Raw genomic sequence first — 27,966 nt, forward strand, 5'->3', positions numbered from 1 at the left:
GCATCCAGAGTTTAAAAAAATTGGAGATTACGAAAGTGTTCTGGTTGAAAACGCCAAGTTGTTGGAGCTTTGAGCCTTGTGAAGTGCTGAGCATCTGTCAAGGCGGCCAGCAGTGGCTCAGGCACTGAAGCACCTAACATGTGGAGTGTGTGTGAGAGCCAGACCCAGCCACCAGAATCAGGCAGGCAGTTTCCTGACAAACTGTGTTTTTGAGATTCTCTAAGTAAGCAGACTGGAAAGCACTTCATGGCCTGCAGGAGTGTGGCATGGCTGCTGTTTCCCTGCCACACCATGCCTTGCCACCCCAGGGTGGCAGCTGGTAACAGTGACGGGAGAGCAGAGCCTTTTGTGTTCCCATCATATCTGAGCTCGACAGCCAAACTGCCCAGTGCTTCCTTGTGTGTTGGGGGATGGGAGGTGGTTTATTTCCTCCCAGGTGTTAGACCCTGGCTAGCCCACCTCTTGTGAAGCCCTGTGGCACGGGGTCTTCTCATGTGCCAACCCCCGCCTGGAGTTCTGTGTGCACTTAGAGATGTGCCTGGTTCTGAGTTCCATTTTGGCCTAGCTTTGAGTACTTTCCACACTGTCCTGCAATAAGCTGGATGTCTCCTGCTTCTAGCACTTATGTTGCCAAGGGAAAGCTGGAGACTAAGGCCTGCAACCAGGCATCTCATGCTCCCTGCACACTCACGTCTGTCATGGCAGGACGACCCCTGCAAATGTTATGGGGGGCTTTGCAGCCATTCTTCTGCAGAGCGTTGTCTATGAATTCAGGTTTTTTGCAATTTGCTGAACTTGTTTTCCAAGAATGTAGGTGTGATTTCTGTGTAATTGTTGCTGAAGGGGATTTGCTTGCAGTTAGGACTGTTTGAACATAGAACATCAGCCCTGTGTTAAACTGCAGCGCTCAGAACTGATGTCTATGGCACAAATAGAAATTAAATACTTTAAGAATAAAGTATTCTCTTTCCAGGAATTTCTGGACCCATTGAGACTTTATCAAAATGAGAGGAAGTGCCTAGACATTGCAATAGATTGCAGTGTGACGCAATGTAGTGTGATCAGTGCAAAAGAAACAAAACGGAATAACAGAAAGAAAGCCAAATTAAGAGAGAACTTTTAATCAAAATGGCATGCTGTAGTAAAAATGAAAGAAGATGTTCCATGGACACAGAGGCTGTCCAGCTGTAGGAAGCAGTGTACATGTTAGAAAACTCTTGTGTGTTCAGCTGTGTGGGGAAGGTGTGAACCCCTGGACAGGGGGATGCAGGTGATAAGAGTCTGAGGACATGTCTCCTGCTTGTGGGCTGCGTGGCTGAGCCAGGAGAAGAGGGACAGCCCGCATGGGGAATTGAGAAGTCTCCAAAAAGAAGGATGTGGTCACTTATTTCTAGCAGCAAATATGGCACTGGAGTACTTCAACTAAGAATAAGTCATCTGTCTCCTGTGGCCGCAGTAAGTTTGTGATTAGGCTCTGCACTGACTGCAGAGTCAGCTGGGAAATTTAAATGTCACCTCCTCAGTTCCTACATAAGAAGACTGTAATGGGTTTGTTATCCTCCCTGAGAAGGAAAATGGAAATAGGATAGGTCATTTGATGTGTATTCTGCCAATAAGATATTCCATACCATGTTATGTCAGCTTGGATATGTAACAGATGGGAAGAAAGCAAGCTCTCTCTTCTCTTCCGGGTACTGAGCGGGGTAGTTCAGGCAGTTCCTTTGGAGGGAGAAGATCATCGGTTGTGGGAAGTATCATTATTTTTAGTTCTTCTCTGTATGCATATTGCTTATAGTGTTTTCCATCTCCGTGTGAATATAAAACTATCTTTCTTGGTAAGCCCTGGGTTTTAAATTCTTTTCCCCGTCTCCCCTTTGGGAGGGGAGATCCGTGCAGCCTCGGTAGACACCTGGCGTTCAGCCGAAGTAAGCAGCTACATATTTGGTGCCGAAACCCGGGAAGACTGCCAAGGGAAGATTGTTTATATAAACAACTGCCTCACTTATCTGTTTGTTTTGCTAACCCGGAACATATAACAAAAACATGGCAATTTGCCCAGTTTTAGTGGTTATCCCTGTAATTTTACTAACAGTTTTGGTAGGGTGTGGAACTTACCCCTTAAAAGACCTAGAAGGGGATAAAATCAAATTTTTTCCCCTTCTTAATTTTGACCTGGAGGGTCTGGTAATGAAAGCGCCTGTGATCCTTACTAACCCTTACCTGAGTTGTCTGACTATATTACTGCTTATAACCAACACTCTTAAAACATTATGGGGAGTGGGGAAGGTAGTGTCTTTTTTGTTGCCTTGTGTTAGGACAAAACCAACTTCGAGAGAGAATTTACTGGGATGTTCTCTAAAGGGGCCAGTTCCTGGGTTGCAAGGGACATGGATGAATTTAGGCAGGTTCTTAGGGTGTCTAACACCCCCTGTTGCTTGGGACTTCACACCAGAACAAGTATTCAATCCTAACAAACTTACATGTCGTTTAATGGAGGAATGCCTTGCCTACCCCAATCAAAACCAGCAACTTCTCACCCTGTACTGAGGCCTGGCCTGTGCCTATCGAGCTGCTGTTCAATGCTCTAAAAAGACTGTGGCTGAGACAAGGACCCAAACTGCAATATCTGAAGTTGAAGGTTAAATGCAGCACTTTTGTCCTGACTTGACATCCGTGCAGCAGCAGATGCATTAAATCCTGTCAGTCTCAGATGTTTTGCTCCCTCAGTGTTTTGTCGCAGAATAAATAATTGCCAGGTGAACACAGATGTTTTACTCACATGGAGAGGTGTGCATGGACTCTGGTGGGACGGGTAGCGCCCAGGTGGAAGAAGGGCTGCTTGCTGTGTCAGTGGAAGGTGTGGGCACAGGGTGTTGGTGCTGCTTCATCTTTTTGTCCTACCAGTCTCCTTCAGCATGAAGGAGCTGCCTCAGCCCAGGCTGTCTTGTCTTTGATTCTTGCATATTTACTGAAGTCAGGAAACATAATGCCAGGAATCAGTGAGGAGCCTGGTCCCACAGAGTTGTGCACAGGGTTGTTGGCAGCTATGAGTCCCCTGGGGCATGTGCCACAACAGCCATAGTGTCCTCAAACATCAGCTTGCTATGCATCATCTCTTCTCCACCTATGTATTCTCTTCCTTGGCAAAATTTTTGGCTGATTCAGCTGGATCAAGCCAGGCTAGCATCTGCATATATTACTTGAAACTGGTTTAGATTACAAAGCATTTGCCAGCAGAGTCTGCTGTGCCAGAGAACTGAGCTGCCACACCCCCAGAAGCTGACCTGAGGTCAGCTGACACGTTTTCACTCTGCGTTAAAAGGATGACTGTGATGTGGATGTGGTGTAGAACCAAAGCACTGTCGTGAAAATCAAGTGAGAAATTATCTGTCTTCTGTCACTCAGGCATTCATTTGCGTTGTCTTTGGCATCAGAAAGAAAAACTGACATCTCTGCTGGTGATGTGTCTCTGTATTTCAGAGTTTGTACAAGCTATCCACAATGGCAGAGCGGGGATAGCAGACTCTGCTGATGTGCTAAAGCCCCAGTCCAGGGGTGGATGCAGCCTCCAGTCCAGTTGAAAGCCTGGTCTTGCAGGCAGAAGGGCTGAGATGCTGAGATTTTCTGTGGCTCCGCTGGCAGAGCTCATCCATGTAGGGGGTTTACACAAGCACGAGAGAGTTTTCCATCCATTGAAGGTCTGCCACCTCCACGGAAAGGGCGGGGCCCGGCCCTCGCCCAGTGCAGCCACAGCTGCTGGCCAAGTCCCAGCTGAACCGTGGCTAGCCCATGGCGTGGTCTGACATGGTCACCAGGGACTGAGGCACCAGTGGAGTGCCTGAGAATATGCTGGTGTGGGAGGATGCTCCCTCAGCCATGCAGATGCTTTCCTGCCCCTGCTCACATACCTGCATTTGCACAGAATTGAGAACAGCCTTCATTTTGGCAGCAAAATGCATTTATCAAGCTACCGAAACGCTTATTTTCCAGACTTTATAATTTTCACACTCTATGTTATAATGGCTCATAACATTTTATCTACTCCTGCTACTACTTAAATTACTTGTGTAATTCCTGGAATTAACCACACATTACAGTGTGGCTGAAATTATAGAAAAGGCTCAAGTCAGGATGGAGCATGAGGTGGAATGATTTAATCTGAACCAAGTACAGTATTTCTGCTGCATAATTTGGAGAATTTCATCCCACAAGATACTTCTTGGGACTTATTACACCAGTTTGGGATGAAACCATATTGCAGAGCTTGATATATCCTGTGACACAGTTGTTTTCCCTCTCATTCCACCTGCGCTACCAAGTTGGTCAGTGTGGAGCAAAGAAGGTGAAATGCCCTGGTGCCTGCCCTGATGTGCCATGGGACTACATATGTACAGGTCCGGAGAGCCTGGGCACACAGGCATGAAAAGATGTCCTGCATGGATGCATCTCCTGTGCTGCTCATCCACTCCATGACCTTGTCCACCCTGTGCTGCTCATCCACCACATGCCCCTCATCTGCTCTGTGACTCTCATCTACTCTGCCCCCTTGTCCACTCTTGTCCCTCATCCTCCCTGTGCCCCTCACCCACTTTGTGCCACTCACCTGTACTGGCCACAGGGTGCGCTGGGGCTTTGCTGGCAACCCCACAGACTGGGCTTGGGGAGAGCCAGGCTGGGGTGAGCAGCTGCTGCAACTGAACAGAGCGTCAGCATGTTCCTGACCAGCATAGGGCAGCACCAGTGTTGAGGCTCTGCATATGGCAAGTGTGGCTTGCTTATCTTGGTATCACTGCTGGCAGTGCAGCTTCTTGCTTCTGGGTCTACCTGGGGTCTCAGGAGTCTGCATGCTGGTGGCTGGTGGAGAGGGCAGAGGACTCTGCAGGGGCAGCTCGGAGAGGGAAGGGGCGAACTCATCATTGTCATTAATTGCAAGGCTATCTTCTGTGTAGATGAGTTGAGCAGATGTCCTCCAGATACAAGGAGATAAATCTCTCCTAATGCAGTTTCAATGTGGTTGCTCTGTGGCACCACCTACCTTTGTTGTGTTAAAGTTAAATACCTTTGTGTACTAAAGTTTAAAGTGCATAAGCTAAAAACTATGTGCTTGCAGTAATTGCGGATCTAAATCTTTTTGTCATCCTGCAAAGACTAGGTGAGATATTTCATAAATATGTCAGAAGCAGCATTAAAATTTTATGGCAGGCAGCACGGGTCGAGAATGCTACAGTGACTTCTCAGCAAGGTACGTCCACCTTAACCCACAGCTCATTAGTCATTGATGGGATTTTGTACCTTGTAGCTTCTTGGAAATGAGATAGTATTAAAAAAATCTGCATGTTACTGTTTTCTTAAAATATGACAGCCTATTCAGAACCGTTAAAATAGTACCTGTTTGAGCAGGTGCTAGGTAATGTAAAGATAAAATAGAGTGAAAGAGTGACCAATCTGTGTGGTGATAAAATTATATACAACATTCATTAGAAGTTAATTGGCAGTCTTGATGGAACTGGAAACTTTGGAGAGATGCTCTCTGAATGTGACAAGTGCTTTCCAAGCACAACTGTGATAAACTTCTCATTGACTGATGTGCAGGAACAATTAGCCAATGTAGGGGCTAATTTCACTTTGAAATCACATATGTGCAAATTTGGGTAATGGCTGAACCTTGGCTGTTCATTTAAGACTTAATCAATGACTGCAAGACATGACAGACATGAATTGGCTGTGCTTTTGGCCAGTGTGAGTATATGAGGGGTCATAGAGGATTATAAATTATCTATTTATCCACTTACAGTGGATTTGCCAGATGATTTACAAGCCTACATGTGTAAGGAGCATGCACACACCTGTGTGTCTGTGTTGGCAGGTCTCTATCAGTGTATGTCTGTCCCTGTGTGTGGGGTGTGTTTCTGCACATGCACCCTTGGTGCTTCTGGGATTTATTTACTGCTGGTGCTGCAGTCCCTGACATCCCAGGAAAAGACTCATCGGTTCCCTCGCCAGTGGCTCCATATGCAATACCTTGCCAGTTAAGGGAGCAGACCCTGGGTTTTGCCCCCAGCATCACACTGGCACCCAGGCTGTGAAGGTATCTGTAGGTAACCAAACATGAAGTGTATAGTTTTATATGTTTATTTTTTTATATATATATATATGTAGCTTCTTGGGGAAAAAAAAAGGGTTGTTCGTCCTGCTTTTAGGAGAGAAGAGAGCTTAAACAAACAAAAGGTCTTTCCCTGTTTGTTCAGGTTTGTTTGAGGAGGGTGTTGCTGGTGCTGAAGCAGAGTGTTGCTTACATCAGTGGCCCTGGTAATTACCAGTTACTGCCACATTTTTTCACTCTTCTTCCAATGGGCAGGGCAGAAAGCTGTCTTATTAATCATACTACCTTATTAGTGGCACTACCTAGGATCCTTTGAGTGCCAGTGTCTCAGGGTTGGCCTGATGGTTACAGCATATCGCAGCTCCAGAGGCCCTGTCTTGGCTAGAGGTGGATGAAATTTTTGACACTGTTCTGTCACATTGTCTTTAAACAGTATAGATAGAGAGCTTAGTGCTCTAAGAACTCACTGTCAGGCTTTTTTTTTTTTCATTTGAGATCAACAAGTGAAGGTTTTGAGCTGTGCAAGGAACGTTTTACTTGAAAATCATTGGTGAGGGCTGTTCTTTTGCCAAAATCTGTTGCTTTCCATTCCATTCTCAAAAAACCCCCAACAAACAAAAGGGTGGGGGCAGGATATTAATTGTACAGAAAACATTTCCCCTTTTCCATTTATTAGTGCTTTATTTACTTTTTTCCTTTCGGAATAGATACATTGCTGCATACAATATCAAGTCAACATGCTTCCACTGACTGAGAGGGGCTTCCCATTTTGATGGGAAGGTCTCAAGTGTGTTGAAAAGCAGCTTCTCTTTTTTGAAACTGCTTGTTGAAGAGGTTTTCCAAAATGGCGTTTTTAGTCTCCTTGGGAAAAATTTCTTTTCTATTAAAGCTCCTTCCCACCACAACTCATGCCAGGTCCAGCGCCACTGGAGCTCAGGGAGCTCAGAGCTGGGCTATGTCCTGTTGTGGTGGGCGTGGTTCATGCACTGCATGCGAGAGTGGGCACAAGGAACACATGGACACCTGAAATGGCTGTATGGCCCTCCCAAGCTGCTGTGTCCTTTCAGGATGATCTGGCTGCAGCATCCATTACCACATGTTGGACCTGTCATTCAGCCTGGTACAATTTCTGGTAATCCAATCTTCAGGAAATTCTCCCAGCCTGCCTTTCAAAGACTGGCCTATGAATCCCATGGGCTTGTCCTGGATTTTAGCTGGTTATCACCCTGAGTGTCTTCATTGAGACAAATCGGGTAGATCATGGCAGGCTTTTGCTATATATAGTGCATTTTCCTGCTCAGTTTCTTCCCAGGAGGAACGTCGTTTCTGAAATATGTGCTTCATTGCAGTAGGGCTGTAGTTTGGTAATTTTTCCCATTTTTTTGCATTTCTGGTTTTTGTAGCATGTAGATTGCTTGGTCTGAAGCAGACAGGTTAACAGCCAAATGTGCTTGGTCTGCAGAGCAGAAAGCGGAGCGATCCATTTCCTTCCTGCTGTGGGACTTCTGGACAAAGAATAGGCAAGGGACCAGGAAGAGACCTGGCAGATGACTGGTGGTTAGCCTGTGGCATGCCCTGGGTCGCTTGTCCCCCAGCTTAAATACATCTGATATTTACAAATTAGAGCAGTATAAATCACTGATCCTGCTGTTTGCTGATGAAAGTTGAAACTGGAAGAAAGTCCAAGATTCAATCAAAACGAAAACCAACAATAAAAATTATTTTGGATTTTTCTTCAAAGGTACAACAGTTTGTTTTCCAGTTGAGACTTTCGGATAGGTTTTCTTTTTTTAGCCTCACTGCACTCAATTTTAAAACTTAGCATCTCTCTGAATTTAAAAGAAAAGGACTTGTTTGGAAAACAACTTATTTTTTAAAAAATTGAAATCCAGGAGTCTTTTTCACTGAAAGATGTTGTCCAAATTGTTACAGATTTTCAAAAGTAAGCTAGTGATGTGAAAGATCTTTATGAGAAATGAAGTTTTAATTGAAAGGTGTTTCCCAGCTTCCCTGTTCATGAGGAAAACTTCTAAGCGAGTGAGTCCTGTGAGTTGCAGAGGCAGCAGCTTCCCAGGCAGGGCTGCAGACCTCATCCACTGTGAGCCACTGTGATGGCTTGGTGTGGAGAGGAAAGTTTATTTTACTGAGAGAAAACAACACTATTGTTCTCTCTCTCCAAGAGCCCAGACCCTTTTCCTGCATTTCTAAGGTCCCCGACAGTTTATCCCTCTGACATTATGCGAGATGCTGCCTGGGCTGCTGGATCATGAAGTCATCTCTAGGGAGGTGGATGGTTACAGGCTCTTTAGGAGAGATAAACAGGCCAAAAGAGGCAGAAGGGTGGCACTGTATGTAATAGAATGGTTAGAATGTATGGAGCTCACAGTAGGCAATGGCACAGTTGAGGACCTCTGGGTAAGAATCGGGGGGCAGACAAATAATGCAAATATCATGGGAGTCTCCTATAGAACAACCAGCCTGGATGATGATACTGATTAATTATTCTATGAGGAATTAAGGGACACTTCCAAATTAACTCCCCTTGTCCTTGTGGGGGACTTCAACTTGCCAGAAATTAACTGGGACCATCACACAGCCAGTACAACCTGGGCCAGAAGATTCCTAAAATCCTGGATGACAGCTTTATGGAACAGATCCTAAGGGACATAACTGGAAAAAACGCCCTGCTGCTTGTCAACAGAGTGGATCTTGTGAGTGAAGTGGAGATTGGTGGCCATCTTGGCCACAGCGACCATGAAGAGATTGAGTTTAAAATCTCTGTTGAGAGGAGGAAAAGTGCCAGCAAAACCTCATCTCTGGCCATGAGTAGAGCAGACTTCAGGCTGCTCAGGGAATTAGGAAGGAAGTGCCCTGGAAAAATGGTTTTGCAGGTGCTGGGATCCATCAACGCTGGTCAGTTTTAAACACCACCTCCTAAAAACAGAGGAGCAGGCAATTCCCAAATGTCAGAAGTCAAGCAGGCGAGGCAGAGGGCTGGCTTGGCTCAGCAGGGATCTTCTCTTGAAAATAAGGCAAAAAAGGAATGTGTGTGCCCAGTGAAAGCAAGTTCAAGTGACATGGGAAGCATAGCGAGATTCTGCTTGCTGCTGTACGGAGAAAATTCGTGCAACCAAAGCTCAGCTGGAGTTGAAGCTGACAGAAATGTGAGGGTCAATAAAAAGATTATTTTTCAAATACATTAATGGCAGTAGGCAGTATAAAAATATCATTGGCCCATTATTGAATGAGGATGGTAAGCTCACAAACAGGGAGAGAGACAAGGCACAGGTGTTTAGTGCTTTCTTAGCCTCTGTTTTGAACACGGATGACAGATCAAGGGGGTCTCAGTGCCCTGAGCTGGAGGACCATGACTGTGAGAATGATCATCTAGTCGACTTGAAATTGTGTGGGATCTGCTGCTCTAGCTGGATCCCTACAGACCTATGGGGCCTGATGGGATTCATCCCAGAATCCTCAAAGAGCTGCAGATGTCATTGCAAAACCTCACTCGAGGGTTTTTGAGTGGTCTTGGGAATCCAGAGAGATCCCACCTGACTGGAAGATGTTGTCCCAATTTTCAAGAAAGGTAAGAAGGAGGACCCCAGAAACTACAGGCCTGTCATTCTCACTCCAGTGCCTGGTAAAGCTGTGGAGAAGATTATTCTTGGAGGTATTGAAAAACACCTGAAGGACAACACAGTCATTGATCGCAGCCAGCACAGCTTCATGAGAGGAAAGTCCTGCTTATCAAACCTGATTTTCTTTTACAACAAAGTAACCCAAGGTTGGGTTAAGGGTTGGTCAAGGGAAGCCAGTTGATGTGATCATTTTAGATTTCAGTAAAGGCTTTTGATACTGTCTATCCCAGGATCCTTCTGGACAAACTGTTCAGCCCACAGCTGGATAAACACATTATGTGGTGGGTGAGCAATAGGCTCATGGATCAAGCACAGAGGGTAGCAGTGACTGGGGTGACATCAGACTGGCAACCTATCACTAGTTCCACAGAGCTCCATCTTAGGCCCTGTCCTCTTCAACATCTTCATAAATGACTTGGATGCAGGACTGGAGGGGACACTAAGCAAGTTTCCAGATGGCACAAAACTTAGAGTACCTCAAAAGCAGGGAGGCCCTGCAGAGAGACCTCAACAAATTACAGGACTGGGCAATCACCAATCATATGAAATTCTACAAGGGGAAGTGCTGGGTTCTGGCATGGGTCAACCCTGGATGTATGGACAGACTGAGGAATGAGGTGATGGAAAGCAATGCCGTGGAAAGGGACCTGGGGGTCCGGTTTAATGGTGAGTTCAGTATGAGTCAGCAGTGCCCTGGCAGCCAGGACAGTCAACCATGTCCTGGGGGACATCAGGCAAAAGCATTGCCGGACGATTGAGGGAGGTGATTGTCCCACTCTGCTCTGCAGTCATGCAGCCTCACCTTGAATATTGTGTGCAGTTTTAGTCGCTGCAATATAAGAAAGACATTAAGCAATTGTCCAAAGAAGGGCAATGAAGATTGTGAAGGGCCTTGACTTGACGCTGTGTGAGGAGTGGCTGAGGGCACTTGGTGTGTCCAGCTGGAGAAGAGGAGGCTGAGGGGAGACCTCAATGCTGTCTGCAACTTTCTTGTGAGGGGAAGAGGAGGGGCAGGCACTGATCTCTTCTCTCTGGTGACCAGTGAAAGGACCCAAGGGAATGGCCTGAAGTTGTGTTAGGGGAGATTTAGATTGCATATCAGAAAAAGGTTCTTCACCCAGAGGGTGGTTGGGCACTGGAACAGGCTCCCCAGGGCAGTGGTCACAGCACCAAGCCTGACAGAGTTCAAGAGGCATTTGGATGATATTCTTGGGCACATGGTGTGATGCTTGGGGATGGTCCTGTGCAGGGCTAAGGGTTGGACTTGATGATCCTTGTGGGTTTCTTCCAACTCAGTATATTCTGATTCTATGATTCTGCGATTCTGTTCTGGTTTATATCCACCTCCAGCTCAGGCCACAGCTGCCTGACGGCAGGCGGAACTTTGATGTAATAGATTTCCAGGCTGTGTTTGGATAGCCACTGCCTCACAGAGCCAGCTCGTGATGTGCAGGTATGAACGTGTGGCTCAGTGCAGTGCTTATCCCTGCTCCACATGCAGTCAAGCACGTCTTCCCTACCAGGATAATGACTGTTATTGGAATTCACTGAAGAAATTTATGATCCATGTGATTACTTCTACAAAAGAAAATGACAGAAAACAAATAAAAGTCATGAGAGTGTTCATTTAAAAAGTAAGGTCCCTCAGCACAAGAGAAAGGTAGAGTTAGGCTACATGGGGACAGATGTTTGTCTGCAGAAGCCCAATTTAGGGAAAAATACGGCAGTTTCTTTCTAAACAGAACCCCAAAAAAGTGTGGGCAATATCTTGCTGTTCCTGGCCTGGCTCTGAGTTTTGTCCCCCAACCTTCTATTCTTGTTACTCAAGCAGTTGTGTTTATTGAACACCATTTTTTCTGGTTTGTCCTAATTTCCTGTCAAATGGAAGAACTGCATAAGGCATTGTCCTAAACCTAGAGCTTGATTAACAAAAAGGGCCAGTAGTGGGGATTGCTTGAGCAACCGCTGGCTGTAACAGGTTTGGCAGGAGGGACAGTGCAGGCACTGAGTTGTGGTCACTCCCCCTGGTGGGTGACAGCTGGGAGCCATCACATGGCTGTGGCAGGGAGGAAGGCACATTGTATCACCTACATGTTGTATCACCTGCCCTTGAACCACCTGCATATTGTATTACCAGTAGCCATCACATGGCTAACAGTCATCCACCCCCATGTTCCTGATGGTTTCTCCCTCTTGCAAATACACATGCGAAAACCTGATATCTGAGAAAACGCAGCAAAAATTGTCCAAACGTGTGTATCTGCGTGCAGCTGGCTCTGGTTGAACTGTACTAGCTCTGGAGCTTTTGATTTGTGGGGTCTTCTGAGACTTCAGTGGCATACTTGGAAGTGGCATATGGAACTTCTTTGCTGAGTGTTTGCTCCAATTGCATTTCAGCCCAAAGCTACCAGCAGCTGGATAACAAGCCTGTTCCATGTTTGACTAGGCTGCTGGTTTCTGCTGGTATCGTCACACAGTCTCAAGGAGACCAGGCTAAGGGACACACTCATGACTGCTGTGCTATCTCAAACGACTGCAAATGGGTACTCTGCACAGTGAACAGGGCTAGTGCAGTGACAGTGGTCAGGCTTTCTCTGGTCTAGGAAGTTTCCAAACCTTGAATTAACATGGCCTCTGTCAGAGCTGGCCCTGCTTTGAGCATCTGCTCATCCTCCTGCCTTTTGACTGAGCAGGAAGTTTTCCATCACCTTTCTGCCCCACATCCAGTACCAGTGCATGAATGTGCCTGCATCTTCCCTATTTCCTACAGAAGCAGTTCTCTAAAGCCACAGCAGTGTAAAAGACATCCTCCTTCACCTCTTGGTTCTGGAGATTTTTATGCTCACGCTTTTCAGTTTCCCTGAAAATTACAAAGGAAACTTGCAGGAAGCTTACCTTAAAGCCAAGCAGACTGGTAAATGTGAGTTGATAATTCCCAGAGAAAATGTTGCAGAATGGACAGTTTTGCAGCTGAAGGTCCATCCACCACCATCAGACTACCTGTAGCCACCTGAGCTAACCCTGTAGGCAAGGGGTCTATATCTCTGTCCCACCATCTCAAAGTAGTGGCGGTCTGAAAAATAAAAGCTAGACATGATCCCAGTATGGGGGAACTGGAATAGTTTATTGAACACGAGAACACTATTTTAAAGGTATCTGAGGTTGGACATGTTAATGAAGGGGACGAGTTATGTTAATTATGGAATTACACAAGTTTTTACTGCAATTTCCAAATAGTTAATTTTTCTTCTAGTAGGATTACATGGGGGATAGAGGGATTATAGGGGTTTAGACATGGTCTGATACAATCATCTCAAAAGTCTTTTCTGATTTCTGCTGGAGCCAGGCTTGATCCATAAGGTAGAACTTCAACAGGTCTTGTGAGAAGGGTCCAGCTCCTTCAGATCACGAGGTTTTTGTCAGCCCTTGTTTTCCTTTGCTGAAAGCTGGGTTTGGGCTCCCACATCTGCCCCTTCTTTTTTTATTTTTCTAAAAACCAAAAAACTCAGAAAAAACTTTGATCAAACATTTGCCAATGCAAGACAAAATACAAAGGAATACAAATATTACCTTAAATGTTTTCTTTTAACTTATCATGCTAACTAAACATGGAAATCTAAGCTTTGATTACTATTTTTTCTGCAACTTATCAATGCTTTGACGTATCAGTTCAGACTGAGGTAATAACAAATTCTATAGCTGCATTTTAACAGCAAAGGTATACTTAAATGGATCTAACAAGAAACATTGCAGTCTTGCTTTTAATACCACAAGTGAAATTAATTTTAGCAAGGAGGCTTCTTTTTTCAAGGCAATGTACAGTCTTTTATATACCTGAGATGGAAAGTATGATTATGCAAAGGCCACAGAATAGTTTGGGCCACAAGGTTTGGCACTATAAAGGCATGTGAAGGAATCATAGCTGTTTTAAGGCATTCTGCATATTGCTACATTAATTATTTTTTTTAAATTTAGCATTAACATTAAGAACATTTAACCAATCAAAAAGACTATCAGACATTTTTGGATATAGAAAAATAAACAAGGAACAAAATGCAAGAAGGAAAAATTCCCAACAATGCTAAACTAAATAACCCTGGATTAATATAGAACTTGTTTAAACAACTTAACTTATTCCCATTATTTCTTATTAGAAATTAGTTTTATAAAATCTTATTTAAGCTATCCTCTAAAGATCCTATTGACTTATAGGCAATTGATTTTGAACCGAACTTAATAGCTTGATGACTTCAGGGTTTGTGTGCTCCTGATTTTTACTGAAAGTGTTTGTTTTTGAAAACTTTTATTTAACCTAAGATGTCTCTGCAAATGAAATTCTATTCAACTCAGGGTGATATGTTTTCTGTTTTTTTATCTAAGAGTGTTTGTGCATATGTGAGGTAATGCGCATTTGTGTATAAATCAGAACATATTAATTATTATGTATTCACACGCATGCATACATTCACACATTCACACTCGATGGCCATCGAACACACATCATACAAACATACCTTTGGGTTTCATTTTACAGTGTCTTTTGGTTATGAACTGAGAAATTCGCATTTTTTGTTTCTCATCCTTAGCTTACTAATATAACTATGTTTTCTGTTTTGATGATAGTATAACCTGTAAAAACATAATCATATTTTACTTCATGTTCAATTTAAATTTCAAATACATATAAACATTCCTATAGTTCAAGGATAAATTATATACTTCTTCTATTTTTAAGGCAAATATATGTCTTTCTGTGTTAATTTGGCTTTTGGACTTAGGGAAAATTGTTATTGCAAAGACTTAAAAATTTTCAAAATTACAGGTATGCATACATTTAAAAACTATTTTGGCTATTACTTATGGAAGGGTATCTTCATTCAGCAAGGGTTCTTTGCTTTCCCCGCCTTCCCCTCCCCTTTTTTTTTGTTTGTTTGTTTGTTTGCGGGGTGTGGGGGGACAATCTCTCCATTGGTAGCGTTTTGTTCGCCTTACACTATGAAACTGAAACAGGTTAATAAACAAAAAGGGTTTGCAAAAAAAGACCAGTTCTTAGTTCAGGGTGTAAAGAAAAAGGAAAAAAAGCAAGGAAGGGGGTTTTTGCTGCTCTGATTACTGCTGAAGTCAGCAGCTTTGTGTCTGGCCCACTCTGTTTGTCTCCGGGGTCACTGTTCCTGGGTTTCTCTCGTGCTGTTACTCCCGGGCTTCCGCTCGCTCCCTCCTTCGCTGACGGTCCCGCTCGGGCTGTTTCCTCCCTCGGACCTCTCCCGGAGCCTCTCAGGGACTCTGTGGGATCCTCTCCGCCGCCCACGCTCCATAGCCCCGGTTTTTGCGTACCTCGTGCGCTGTTTGTGTTTGTCTTTCCCGGTGCCTCTGTTGTTTCCGGGTTCCTCCGGCCTTCTGAGTGGTTCCCGCTCGGGTCCCGCTGCTGCTTCCTCCGGCGCGGGTGTCTCGGTCTCGTTGTTTGCTGGGGCGCTGGAGGTGGTGGCCCTTCTTCAGGGACCTGCTCTGGGGTGTTGACCTCGCGCCTCTGGCCGCTGCTTGGCTGCTGCTGCTGAGAGCGGTAGCGGGCGGTGACACAGGAACTTGCCGAGGCAATGCGGCAGTTTGCTGGCGCTGGCTCGCACCCCGACCCTGCCCGGGGTGGCTGCAGCGGCGGTGGCCATGGTTCTGTCTCACACGGCTCTCTCTGGGCAGCGTGTGTCGGGCTGCAGTGTGCTTGTGTGTTCAGCTCGGCGGCTGGGGCCCGTCCCGGGCAGCAGCTGCTGAGGTTTTTTCGGGCGGTTGCCGAGTCCCCTCAAGCGCGTATCAAGAAGGTTGGTAATGTTCAGTTCTGACATGTGACGCTGGGCCCACAGCAACAGGTTCTGCAAGGGCTGTTCGTCAATTTTCGTGCTGTGCTGCTTAAACTCGTGTTTTAAGATTAAATAAATGTGGTTTTATTCACAAGATATTTGAGTCCCCATTGTACCCTACTTATCGTTACAAAGTCTTTAAAATAATTACCCAATCTGGAGTTCGTAGTCAGCTCACTCAGCAGTTCCCGCCTGCTGAGGACAAGTTTCCGTGCACGTCTTCCGCTTTCTCTCAGTTCTGACTATGCACACACCACCGAAACACAAGGAATGCTGTTTCCCTTGGTCCAACCAGCCGATGGCCGAGGAATCTTCTAAATGTTAGAAGGTTCTCAGCCCCACGGTTGTGGCGACATTAGTGGTGGTCTGAAAAATAAAAGCTAGACATGATCCCAGTATGGGGGAACTGGAATAGTTTATTGAACACGAGAACACTATTTTAAAGGTATCTGAGGTTGGACATGTTAATGAAGGGGATGAGTTATGTTAATTATGGAATTACACAAGTTTTTACTGCAATTTCCAAATAGTTAATTTTTCTTCTAGTAGGATTACATGGGGGATAGAGGGATTACAGGGGTTTAGACATGGTCTGATACAATCATCTCAAAAGTCTTTTCTGATTTCTGCTGGAGCCAGGCTTGATCCATAAGGTAAAACTTCAACAGGTCTTGTGAGAAGGGTCCAGCTCCTTCAGATCACGAGGTTTTTGTCAGCCCTTGTTTTCCTTTGCTGAAAGCTGGGTTTGGGCTCCCACACAAAGTGGAATGTATCTCCCAGGTCTTGCCACTGGCTTGTAGCAGCAGTGTTACTGGGAATCATTCTTTTTTCCTTCTTTCACTGTACCTCTCCCTTGGTGGGGCAGGGTGGTGGAAAGGTCTGACCCCTTTTGGGCTACAGCCACACAGAGCATCGTGGCAGTGTGGAGCCAGGTCTGTGGCAAGAGGTGGGCTAACTCTGGCAGGAACCTTTTGTTTGTGTCTTTGTGTCTCAGCGAGGTAAGAATTATTGAGGAGGGGGCTTACCATTTCATGTGAAGGAGGGATGTGTCCAGTTGCCACCCCTTCCTCATGGTGCAGGCAGGCATCGTTCTCATGTGCGTGACACGCTGCATGTGTGTGCGTCCCTGGGTGGCTGATCTGTGGTGTTTGTTTTTGAATAGGACAAGGGCTGGCTGGTAAAAACTGCTGTCAAGAAGTGTAGCTGATGGACCTTAGAATAGCTGGTGGAATTCATGAGGCAGTCATGCAGCGTTCATTCATCTATCTTAGTTTCACTTACGTCTGCCCAAGTGCTGCGGTCGTACTAGCAGGGCTTGAGACTTTCTCCCCACTTCTCCTTTTCCTCTCCCCTCTCTCATGTTTCTTTCCTCTCGTTTTCCTTCCTGTCCTACTCTCTCTCTCCCTCTCTCTCACGCACGCACTCTCTCCCTCCCTCTCTTTCTCTTTTTCCCCCCTGCAAGGCTGATGGATATGCAGAGTATGTTAAGAAGCAAGCAACACTGTCACTGAGCTGATGGTGCTCAGTGACTCCTCGAGCTCCTGGCTGGTCTGTACTGCAGGAGCTTGACACCCTGACCACTGAGGCATAAAAAACAGAGAATTGGAAGCCTCAGCCTGACAGGCACTGGAGCATCCCCCAGAGAGGGTCCATGATGTGTGTCTGTGTGCGAGTGTGGGGAGGAGGGCAGTGGGGATGGTGGGGGAGGAGAGCAAGGCAGGAGAGGATGAAACAATGAAGTGTCAGCCCATTCCCACCCGCAGCCCTGCTGCAGCATCGATGAACATTTGGAAAGCACTGCTGCCTGCTCCGTGGCGTGCACAGCATCAGCATGGGACAGACTGGGTCTGTGCAGCCTTGGGAGAACAGGAGAGAGGAGCAGCGGGTGTGAAGGGGAGGGAGGGAGAGAAAGAGGGAGGAAAAGAGGGCGGTGGGACAGCTGAAAATGAGAGGTTGTCCAAGGGGAGCATGCTCCCCCTTGGGACACAGCTCTTGCAGGCATATGACAGTTCATTGTGAGCTTCATTTGAAGCCTAGGGTACTCCTGGTGCACAAAGGACAGGACAGGCTCTTCTCTGCACTCTGTGCAAATAGCCTGCAGCAGGGATCATGATCTGTCCTGCTGTACTGTCTGTCCTGTCCCTCTGTCCATGCACTGTGCAACTCCAGGGGAGGATGTGGCAGCAAGAGTCTCTCCCATCGGCTTTCACATGTCATGTTGGTCAGGCAGCCGAACTGTTTTGTGCAACTAAAAAGGGCTAAATCTTTGAATTTCTTACTTCCCTGTGGAAAGGAAGAAATGAAACCCCTTGAGAAAGTGGTGTGTGATCTCCTCCCTCTAGAAGAGACACCCACAGGATGAAGGATTTGTGTGTGCCACACACTGACAGGAGGATCTGGCTGTGAGTCTTCAAGGACTGGGAAACATCATGACAGTCACAAGTGAAATTCCCAGACCTATTGCTGCCCACGTGCTTTGCAGTCTTGGGCAAACACCAGAAAGACTAAGCTGGGCCAGAAACCTGCTGGAAGCTGAAAGGCTTTGTGGGGAAGAGGCAAGCAGGGAGGGCTCTGAGTGAGACAACAGCCTCAGCTGTGGTGGTGCAGAGGCAGAAAGGACCAGAGAGAAGATACTGTGTCCTGTGGGAGAGAGCTGGATTCCTGACTTGCAGAAGGCAATGCAGATACTTTTACCAGTGGCCCTGGTACATCAGGTGGCTCCTGACATATCTTCTGGCATTGCCAGCTTTGGCATGCCTCAGTCTTTTAGAGTGAGCATAGTGATGGAGGTAACGTTCAGGCGCTGAAGTCGTCTATCATCCATAGGGTCAAGAGCAGAGAGGAATTGTAGGTATGGTGTACTTCACTGTGAAGAAAGGTCTGAAAACAGCTTCATTTTTCCTGGCTCGTGGTGAATTAATACCATTCCTTAGAGGCATTAAAGAAAACCTCTCTGAGCTTGTGAAGCGATGTGGTTGGCACAGCAAGGTGCACTGAGTGTGGAAGCACTTGCTGCTGCTGACTTGGGACCTCCTCTCTGTGGATGCTGTGTCAGGGGGAGAGAGCAGGCTGAGGCTGGTAGATGCAATCCCATAGGTCTGAAGGGCAGTGAGAAACAAGAAAGGGGTGCTAACAGAGACCTCCTGGAGCAGACCAGTGATGGGCAGGTCCTGCTGTCAGCACACTCAGTGTGTTCACCTTGCGGTGCAGATGGAGAGGCAACTCATTTTCACTGAAGCAGCATCATGTGGAGACCAAGCTGATCTAGATCTGACCCTATATTTTGGTGACCAGAGCACCATCCCCTCTCTCCTGGAGCCAGCAGGCCAGCAACTTGCCTAAACTGTGTCCTAAGAGAGAAGGCCTCTTACTGACCTGGGGACCCAGGAGTGGTCTCCAGGGTGGGTCTGTCGATTGTGCTGGGCAGGGGTGCTGAGCCTTGGGTGCTCAGGACATGGCACCAGGGGTCTACTGCCCAGCTCGGGTAAAGACAGCTCCTGTGTACGGCACCAGCACTAAGGACCAGAGCAGGCAAAAATCATGGTGAGCATCTTCTGCTGCAGGGTGGCAGCCCCCTCCTCTTGGTTTAGGAAATCTATCCTTTCTCCTACCATGCTGCACTGTGCGTGTATATACTTATGTGTGGGAGAGAGAGAAGGAAAGGAGGGAGAAAGAGATAGAGGAGAGTGGAAATCTGTCATTTGAAGAAAATTTCCTTATAAAGTAGCAGCAGTGTTGGTATTTGCACAGTGGAGGGCCTGGGTCAGAGCCCCATGGTGCAAAGCTCTGTACTGAATAACTTGCAGCTGAAGTATGAAGCAGGAGGTGACATGTGAAGAGAATAAACAGATGGGGAGAGCGGGTGCTGGCAAGGAGATAAATAGCTCTTCAAGCATTTTTTCTGCCTTTGTCTAGAAGGTTCAAGATGTCTGAAACTGATGCAAACATCCTTCTCCTTGGCTTACGGTGTTGGACAAATAGCTGGGACCGTGACCATGTTCTCCTGGAAGGGTGCCCAGTATCTAGAAAACTGGCTGGTTCATCTTGTCCTGCAGCAGAGACCCTATCTGAGCAGCCCTGTCCTTGTGTTTCTTGCCCTGAGTGCTCTTGGGCCATAGAGGCAAGGACCAGCCCCATCAGTGTGTCCCAGAGGCCTCTCCATCCCTCCTCATTGCCTTGTTCCTCAGCATGGGCTGCCTGAGAAAATCCCACTAGCTTAGAAGGCCTGAGCTACAGCACGGAAAGGATGCCTAAAAGATGGCTGCACTCATTTACTTAATAATTTGCCCACCCATATTGCCCTTCCTCAAGGTGTCCTGCAGTGCTTTTACTGTGGCTATCACTGGAGCACAGTGCACACTGAAGAGCTCCTTTCTCTCAGAATGGTAACTGTCATCTCAAATCAAATAATATTTTGTTCTGTCTCTTTAACTTAGGGAGTGAGTTTTCTGGGACCCCGTACAGCCACCCACAGTATTCAACATACAACGACTCCTGGAGGTTTCCCAACCCTGGACTCCTGGGTAAGTGGCTACCCCTGCCTTGAGAGCTCAGAGCAATGTGTGTGGTGTTTTTCCACCCCTGAGGTGGGCAGAACATGTGTACTGACCTGGTCCTCAGTCCCTATGCTCAGCCCATGCATGGGACTGCAGGTCTCCTTTGGGGTGCATAATTATTCTTGATTCACTTTGCCAAGAAAAAGCCCCACCCAAACCTCTCATCATCCTGCTTCTGCCTGATAAAATCCTTCCAGAGACATGGGGTGTTACCAGAAAGCATGATCTGCATTTTGTTGAGGGTAAGGGATCCTGTTCAGACAAAACTTGAGGTGCCAGTTTGCTTACAGCCAGATGTAAGCCCCATCAGTCCCCATGCCATTGCTGCTTGCTCATGTAAGTGCTTTGTATCTCTCCCTGACCTCATGTTGCATTTGTGCCCCAATTGTGTGTTTGCCCACTCCATTCCTCCTTAGCAAGGGACCACTATGCCTGTGCAGCCTTGCTGATGCCAGCACAAGCGATGGGAGACAGAAGCCCTGTAGCTCATGCAGGATCATGGCCCTCATATGAAGGATAAACATAATCCATTTTACACCACTGTCAAAAGCTGGCCCCCTTTGACCTTATATACATGTAGCATGCAGTAATTAGAATTTTTCCCTGCATAATTTGCATGGATGAGGTAAGTAAAATACCAATTAATTGTCATCTCTCAACACAGGACTAGCATGCCTTAGAGATTTCCAGATTTATGGATGACAGGGCTGTTATATGTGACCTCCAGCAGCGAAATAATTCTGAATTTTTGTCATACTTTTTTCGTCCAGTTTCTTTGTTTTAAGTAATTGAGTCCCCATGTAATTGAACCACCCAGGCTGTATTCATCATTGTTCTTGTCCTTAAACAAATCCTTGGGGAGCTATAGACTGCCTCTGCCTCTCATGCCATGGTGCTGGTATAATGCTGCTATTTGCTGTGCCACATTTAAGGGTTTGTTAGCACTTCCATCATAAATCAGCAGACAGATCTCTAGCTAATATGGATGGGCATAGCTGCACAAAGCCAGGGGAGTCCCCGTGCTCAAACTCACAGTTTCCATGGCCACAGCCAGTAGTACTGGTGGGATTTTGGCTGGGCTGCGTGGGAAAGATGCTTTTGCCAGGAGGAAGAGCATACACCATGCTTTCTTCACATCTCATTTTGCAACTCCTTTGGAAGCAGAAGAACTGCTTCAGCAATGCTTTGCATCATGGATGGGCCTAGGAAGCCTGGTTGTAGGTGACTTTCTAAATTTTGCTTGCAAACCAACAAAAAAACCAGGCATGACACTAAAAATAAATGACAACCCAGCCCTAACCCTGCCCTTCTTTGTGAAGACAGGGCTTTTGGATGGGTACCTGAGCTGTGCATTGTGCTCCTGCCTGTGGGTGTCTGTCACCACAAGGGAGGATGTGTGCACCATCCGGAGCCATCCCAAAGCCATTCCTGAGCTCTGTGCAGCCTCACAGGGGTGGACAGTAACCTTTAACTCTATCAGCAGTAGGTTGTGCCCATGACCTGCTCAGCTCTTCATTTGAGGTGATGGGCTTTTATCAGCTCCGAGTGTGCTGTCCAGGGTGCCAGGCAGGGTAGGTCTCCATGGTGCCCTGAATATGTTGGAGATATGTAGGTCTGGATCAGGAGAAGACTTTAAAGCAGAGGCTGGCCAGGAGACAGCTGCTTGCTGCCAGGACACCTTTTACCTGTGCCATTCCCTTTCTTCTCCATTCGTCCTCTTTTTCTCTTTTCCTTTCTGCATGATGCATTTTGGGGGCAAATTCCATCTCATCTTTGTCATATGAGCACAGTTATGGGGATGGCATGCTCCTTGCAGCAACGCTTGTGTCTCAGGCTGGCAAGGATTTTTTCAGCAGTATTTACTCAGCAGCATGCTGTGAATCTGTGCTTAAATGAGGCAAGGGCGAAAAAATTTGGATGCTCCTGTTTTCAGAAACTTCAACTTTATTAAAATTGAAATGTTTCATGCTTTTTTTTTTGATTTTGTTTTTTGCTGTTGCGAATTGTTAAAATATATAATCTTGCCTTCCTTTTTTTTACCCTCTTCGATATACTTTTTTTTGACATTTTCAAAATCTTCTGTTTCAGTAAACACAGGCTCAGTGATTGTACAGATAAGGTTATATTGCTTTGAGTGTTTAACGATGCATCGATTTGGAGTTATGAGACTGGAAGTCTTGATGCATCAAAAAGAAAAAGAAATTGGGAACTTTTGTTCTGCATCAAGTCCTGAAGATTAACTTAACATTTCAGTTCAGCCTGGTCACCAAATGGGGGGAACTGGAGGTTCCTGGAGGGAGAATCCCCTTGCCTGACCACTGGTAGGTCTAAGTACAGTGATATGATCTGAGCAATGTCTCCGCAATCAGCCATAGGCTATGGGTCAGACATCTCTTGTGCCTTGCAAAAATTGCTCTTAACCACAACTCTGCCTTTGTCACTGGAAGCCTGATTCTGATCTTGCGCTCTTGTCTTCCTGGTACCTGCTAATTCTACTGGTAATTCAGGGCAAGTAGGACTCTGTGGCAGTGCTTTAAAAACCTGCCCCAAGGCGTCCTGCACACCCAGAAGGTGCCATGTGATGAGCCTGAGCACCCGCAGTGGAGAGGAGGTTAATTTGCACTATATCCAGGATGCTTCCACTCCTCTCAGGAGTATACGTGAGAGCATTTAGTAATTCTCTCCTGAGAGGAAGCTCTGGCAGTATCAGCCTCAGAACAGAAACCCTGACAAAATTAATCAGGACTGGTACGTTGCCTGACACAGTTTGTTTTACAAAGTCCTGTTCCTTTCACTGAGATGAAAGTGTAATACTGTAAGCACTTAACAGTGCCTATGTTCAATTAATTCCCTGGGCTGGCAAGGAAGAATTGCACAGCAGCAATCACACCAGGCTGAGACCTGTGAAAATGGAGCTAAAAGGAGAGATGCCATGATTTGCAAGTGGTAGGAAGAAAGGATACTTGGGCTGAAAAATTATTTTTTATTTTTTGGGGGGTGTAAAGAGAATAGGAACTGAGAGAGAGATGAGAATGATGAGAAAGCTTTGGTTGTTAGTCTATAATCTTTGTCCTGTGCATGTGGAGCAGCAGTGAGGGGTGTGAAGTGGTGTCTTCATGGGAAGGCAGAATCATGCTTGTGGCATGCAGACAGTGGGAAGAGGCTGTCTGGACCCAGAAGAGCACCATCACCCCAGTGCCTGCTCTGCTCTTGCTTTGGTGCTCCCCACTCCTCTGCATCATGCAGCCAAGCCATGTCTGCCCCAGCTGTTTTGGGAAATGCTGCAGATGGGGGACTGCTCTCCCTCCTCTCTGGGGCAATCCCAGGTTCTGTGCCCCGCTGCTCTTGGAGAAGGGCAGAAAACCAAGCCACAATCCTCCAGAGTGGTCAAGAGAAGCAGGGGCAGAAGAAGAAGTCAGTTGCTTGCTGCAGCTCTGCAGCATCTTCCTGCTCTTCGAGTCCTGCTGTCAGCCTTGGTGGCACCAACACCATTCTTGTGTGGCAGGGACATGACAGTCTTTTATGTGGAGGTTGGCTCAGTCCTTCCTTGACCATAGCAAGAGGGACGATAGACCTTGAGTTCTTAGGGGGATGTGCTGGAAAGAGGACACAGACCCTGGTCACTCATGTGGTGTCTGGTTTGGTGGCTGTAGTAGGTGTACCCGTCTCAAAGCCAGACAAAGACGTGAGGGGAAGGCCCCTTTTTCCTGTTTATTTTTTCCCACACTGTGAAGTGAATCGCCTGCAAGTGGTACAGTGCAGGGATGCACATGAACATGTGCGCTCGAGTTCTGGGGCTCACACTGTCACTGTCAGCACAGATTGGTGCTTGCCAGCATAGGGTCAGCTCAACGCATGCATGCTAAGAGTGGATAACAGCAACACTGTCTAATGAAGAAAAACGATTCAGTTTTGTACTGGCTTGTAGTATTTGGCTCAATGATGCTCGCTGTGGGTTCTACTTGATGTGGTGTCCCACGTCCAACACAGACATGGTTCCTGCGCAGTGGTTGGGTGGGTTTGGCTGCACCATTGTGGTGTTCTGGCTGCCAGTGCTGGCATGGTGCCTCGCAAAGGCAGGGCTTGGAGCTGGTCAATTAGGATTGGATTCGATTCCTCTGTGGGTTTCTGTGGAAAGACTGGAGAACAAGTAGGCACTAGAAATGACTGTGTCAAGAAATAAATTGATGATAGTGTGAATTAGAAAGGAAAAACGACAGAAGGATGGAGAAGTCTATTCTGGATGGGGGCATGGTGACAGGAAGAGTGAATACTTTCATTTTTCACTTTAAATACAAGCTTTCTCACTTGCACTTCTGAAAGGCAAACTGGAAACATCTAACTTGAGAGAAGTGTAAGACCTTTGGAAAGCATGGGAAAAATATTGGGCTTTGGTAGCTGCATTGAATCAGAACTGCAGTGGAGGAAGAGGGAGTGGGAAAACAAAGGCCCTGACCCCCAAAAGACCCCATTTACTCCATAACCTCATAAAGTACTGCATCCAGCTCTGGTGGGACCCAGACACTGCTCAATGAGTCAGGGTGAAATTGTTTGATGCTGCTAGATCTCTCCTTTGGATTTTTCGCCCCTCTGCTTGAGTTGAGCTGTTATGGCCAGTGCTGGTTCTGGTGCTGGTGGGAACTGGGGTCTCTGCTGGGACCACTACTGGTTGCTCAACATCGACCTTGTGGTGATGTGGTAGGTGAAGAGAGCATTTCCACCCTTCACTGGCCTGTGAGTTGTTTTGTCTCAAGATACTGCCTGTCCTGCAGTGCAAAATGATCCCCATGGATCATTGGATGGACATGGGTCAGAAAACTGGGCACCCTCGAGAGTGCAGCCCCCAGGTCACTTGCTATAGTGAACATCCCTAAAATCCCAGCTAGACTGGACATGCACATTTCAAAGTCTGGTGTACTGTTACACTTGCCTTTGTTCATTCAAGACTAGGCAATTTGACCAGGGAAGGCTTCCATGTTTTCAATGGCTTGATTTTGACTGGGATACTCAGTATACAGCATTTAATTTTAGACTGCCAATGAGAAAGGTATTCATTGTCTTTCTGAATCTTTCTAGTATTCTCTCCAGGAAATACAGTTCCTGAGTCAGGGGCTTGTTAACCTGGTGTCAGTTACCTGGAAGAGGACTGTCTGTCCATCCTAGGCTAGCAGTTGTGGTGCCCTCAGCAGGTAATACAAGGATACTCTACACTTGTGCAAGCATAAATGGGATGATGACCCTCTGAATGGATCTGCTCTGATGCCATTGGCTATGGCTTAAAATTTTTACCTTTTGGAGTAAATAAACCTAGATGGGTTAGGTTCCTGCCTAGGAGTCTGTATACAGACAACTTTACAAATGCTTATCCTGGCCAGTGATTTCACAGGCTCTTTTGAGTTATTCTTGGATATGGTAAAACTGTCTTTCCAGTCAGGTGGGATGACACTCCTGAAGATCGGGTTATCTCTTTTTGAACCTATCCCTTTGTGGTGGCTTTGTCTGATTTTAAAGTGTGAATGTCTGGGTCACTAAAGATGATACTGAGGACAACACAGACTGCCTCCCTGCATACAAACTCCTGTTCTGCCACAGCAGTGACTGGTGCAGAAGCCACATTCCAGTAGCCAAACCCCTTTGTTTCTGACCCCTTGGAGTTGCAGCTGCAGAGTACCACATGCTGTGGTATGACACTGATCACGAAAAAGAAGTTTCCTTCGCTGTGACTGTGCCAAGGAGTGCATTGCACATACTGTGCAATAGCAGATGCTCCCCTGGAAATGAGAAGCAGGAGGCTGGCGATGAAGGCTGAGCTGATTTCCTGATGTGGCACTCTGGACAAAAGCAGCCTAGAAGGAACAGGTGGGCTTGTCTTTTAGATGGATCCTGGTGGACCCACAATAGTGAGGTAGCCCTGCATGTTGCCAATGGTTAATGGTGACTGTGCCTGAGCTTTCTCTTGGAGGCTGACTGTGCAACTCGCACTCTGTGTTTGGGCTTTTGAACCAGCAGTAATCACTCAGGTCATTTTGGGCTGAACAGCAAAGCCTTCTTCTGGAGGGTGTGCAGCAGGAGGAGAGGCCAAAAGGTTCTCCAGCCTCCTAGAGGTGGAGGCTCTTGGCTCAGCAGAGAGCAGGTGAACAGCAGCATAGGGCATGCCAACTGGGTTTTTCCTTCCTACTCCAAAGGGTGTGCAGGGTCATGGTGATGGAACAACTGGGGCGCTGCCACACTCAGACTACACCCAGGGACTGGGCCATCATTGAACCTGCAGGAGCAGGGTTTGCTAGAGTCTGGGGTGGGAAGTAAACAGCCAAAAACACACCCTAGGCTTCACTGGCACTGATGTTTTCCTGAGAGGTTCACAGGCCCTACTGAGCTCTGATGGCACCACCTTTTCCTGGTGGAGTCAGCTCCTCTCTTAGAATGGAGCAGAGTTGGCTTCATTGCTGGTGTGCTTGGAACGTTTTTTAACAAGTGGTGCTGTCTGGACAGATTGGTGTCTCTCCAAGTACAAGTCAAAGACTGTTCCTCTTTCAAGCAAACAGTCCAGGTTCCTGGTGATCCTTGAGTGATCACTCTATCTACCACTCTGTAGCCTTGCAGGACAGAAAAAAATCATTACCAATATTTTTCAGGCCTTTTCTCAGTAAAGGAGTGCTTTCAGTGAAATATGTTGAATACTTTGGGGTTCAACCTCCTCCACCTCCTCCTTCCCTGTCCGAAAGAAGGGGGAAAAATCAAAAAAGTCACAATGTGGTAGTGGGTTGGGGCTGTACTATTTTGACCTTTCATTCTAAAAAGTAATTAACTGTTTTGGTGAAGTAAATGAAATTGATGTTTTGAGTGAAGGAAGGGAAGAAGGTATCGAACTGCCAGCAGCAATGCAAAGCAACGGTACCCACTTCTTATGCAGAATACATGAATGTGATTTTTATTCTAATTACCCAGCCTTTATTGAAGCTCTGGCTGGAGAGTTCTCTGCCACCCATGTCAGAATGCTGCAAGCTGGCACCTTTCCACCTTTGTCTTCCTCATGGTGGTCTCGTCTCTCACAGGCTCCCCCTACTACTACAGCACTGCAGCCCGTGGGGCAGCCCCACCAGCCACCGCCACCGCTTATGACCGCCACTGATGCCAGAGCCCCAGCACTGGCGCTGACGGCACCGCCTGGGACAACCGCAGCCAGTCACCCTGCTACAACCACGCCAGCTGCACCACAAGGGAAGGAGAAAGTACCTACTAGGAACATTATCATTGAAATTTTGCTCTTTAAACTTGGTGAACTCGTTGTATTCTTTAATCTGGTTGAGTCTTGAATCAAACAGAGAAATGGGAGGAAGGGGTTCTCCTGAAGTTCTGTGTGCTCAAAAGTGCACAGTAGCTTCATGTTCTTTGCAGCCGGCTGGCTACTGCTTTAATCGCCTGCGGGTGCCATGGCTGTATCTGGGGATAAGGAAGAGGTGTGAGCAGCTCCCCTTGGGGCAGCTTCCTCTTGCTGCACACTGAAACACGCTATGAGACTCAAGGCAATTTTCTTCTCTTCTGTTTTTTTTTTTTTTCCCTTCTTTTTTTTTTCTTTTTTTTTTGTGGCAAGGAAAAGAAATCAGTCTGATCAGTTTTACACAAGCATCACTGTAAATACTTGCTACTTGCTTGTTTGTATTACTAGAAGAGTGGGTTAAGCATAAGCAGCAACATTGTAAAAATACAAACTCAAAACACATCTGAAAGTGTGTTTTGAAACAGGTGCACTGATTCAAAGAACTCAGTAAGCTTTAAGCAACTTTGAACCAGGTTAACACTCATTGTGGCTGTAT

At 46.5% G+C, this 27,966-nt stretch overlaps 1 protein-coding gene across 2 annotated transcripts in view; it reads left to right on the top strand.

Moving 5' to 3' along the window:
- Nucleotides 1-27,671, top strand: part of PAX5 (paired box 5) — a 127,817-nt gene extending 100,146 nt beyond the window's left edge. For both annotated transcript variants that reach the window (XM_032676740.1, XM_032676741.1), the window contains 2 exons: nucleotides 20,030-20,116; nucleotides 27,205-27,671. In XM_032676740.1, the coding sequence (XP_032532631.1) occupies nucleotides 20,030-20,116; nucleotides 27,205-27,281 (164 nt within the window). In that variant the 3' untranslated portion in view covers nucleotides 27,282-27,671. The remainder of the gene's footprint in view (nucleotides 1-20,029; nucleotides 20,117-27,204) is intronic.
- The last annotated feature ends 295 nt before the right edge of the window (nucleotides 27,672-27,966 follow it).

The sequence above is a fragment of the Chiroxiphia lanceolata genome, chromosome Z (assembly GCF_009829145.1).
Source record: "Chiroxiphia lanceolata isolate bChiLan1 chromosome Z, bChiLan1.pri, whole genome shotgun sequence".
Lineage (NCBI taxonomy): Eukaryota > Metazoa > Chordata > Aves > Passeriformes > Pipridae > Chiroxiphia > Chiroxiphia lanceolata.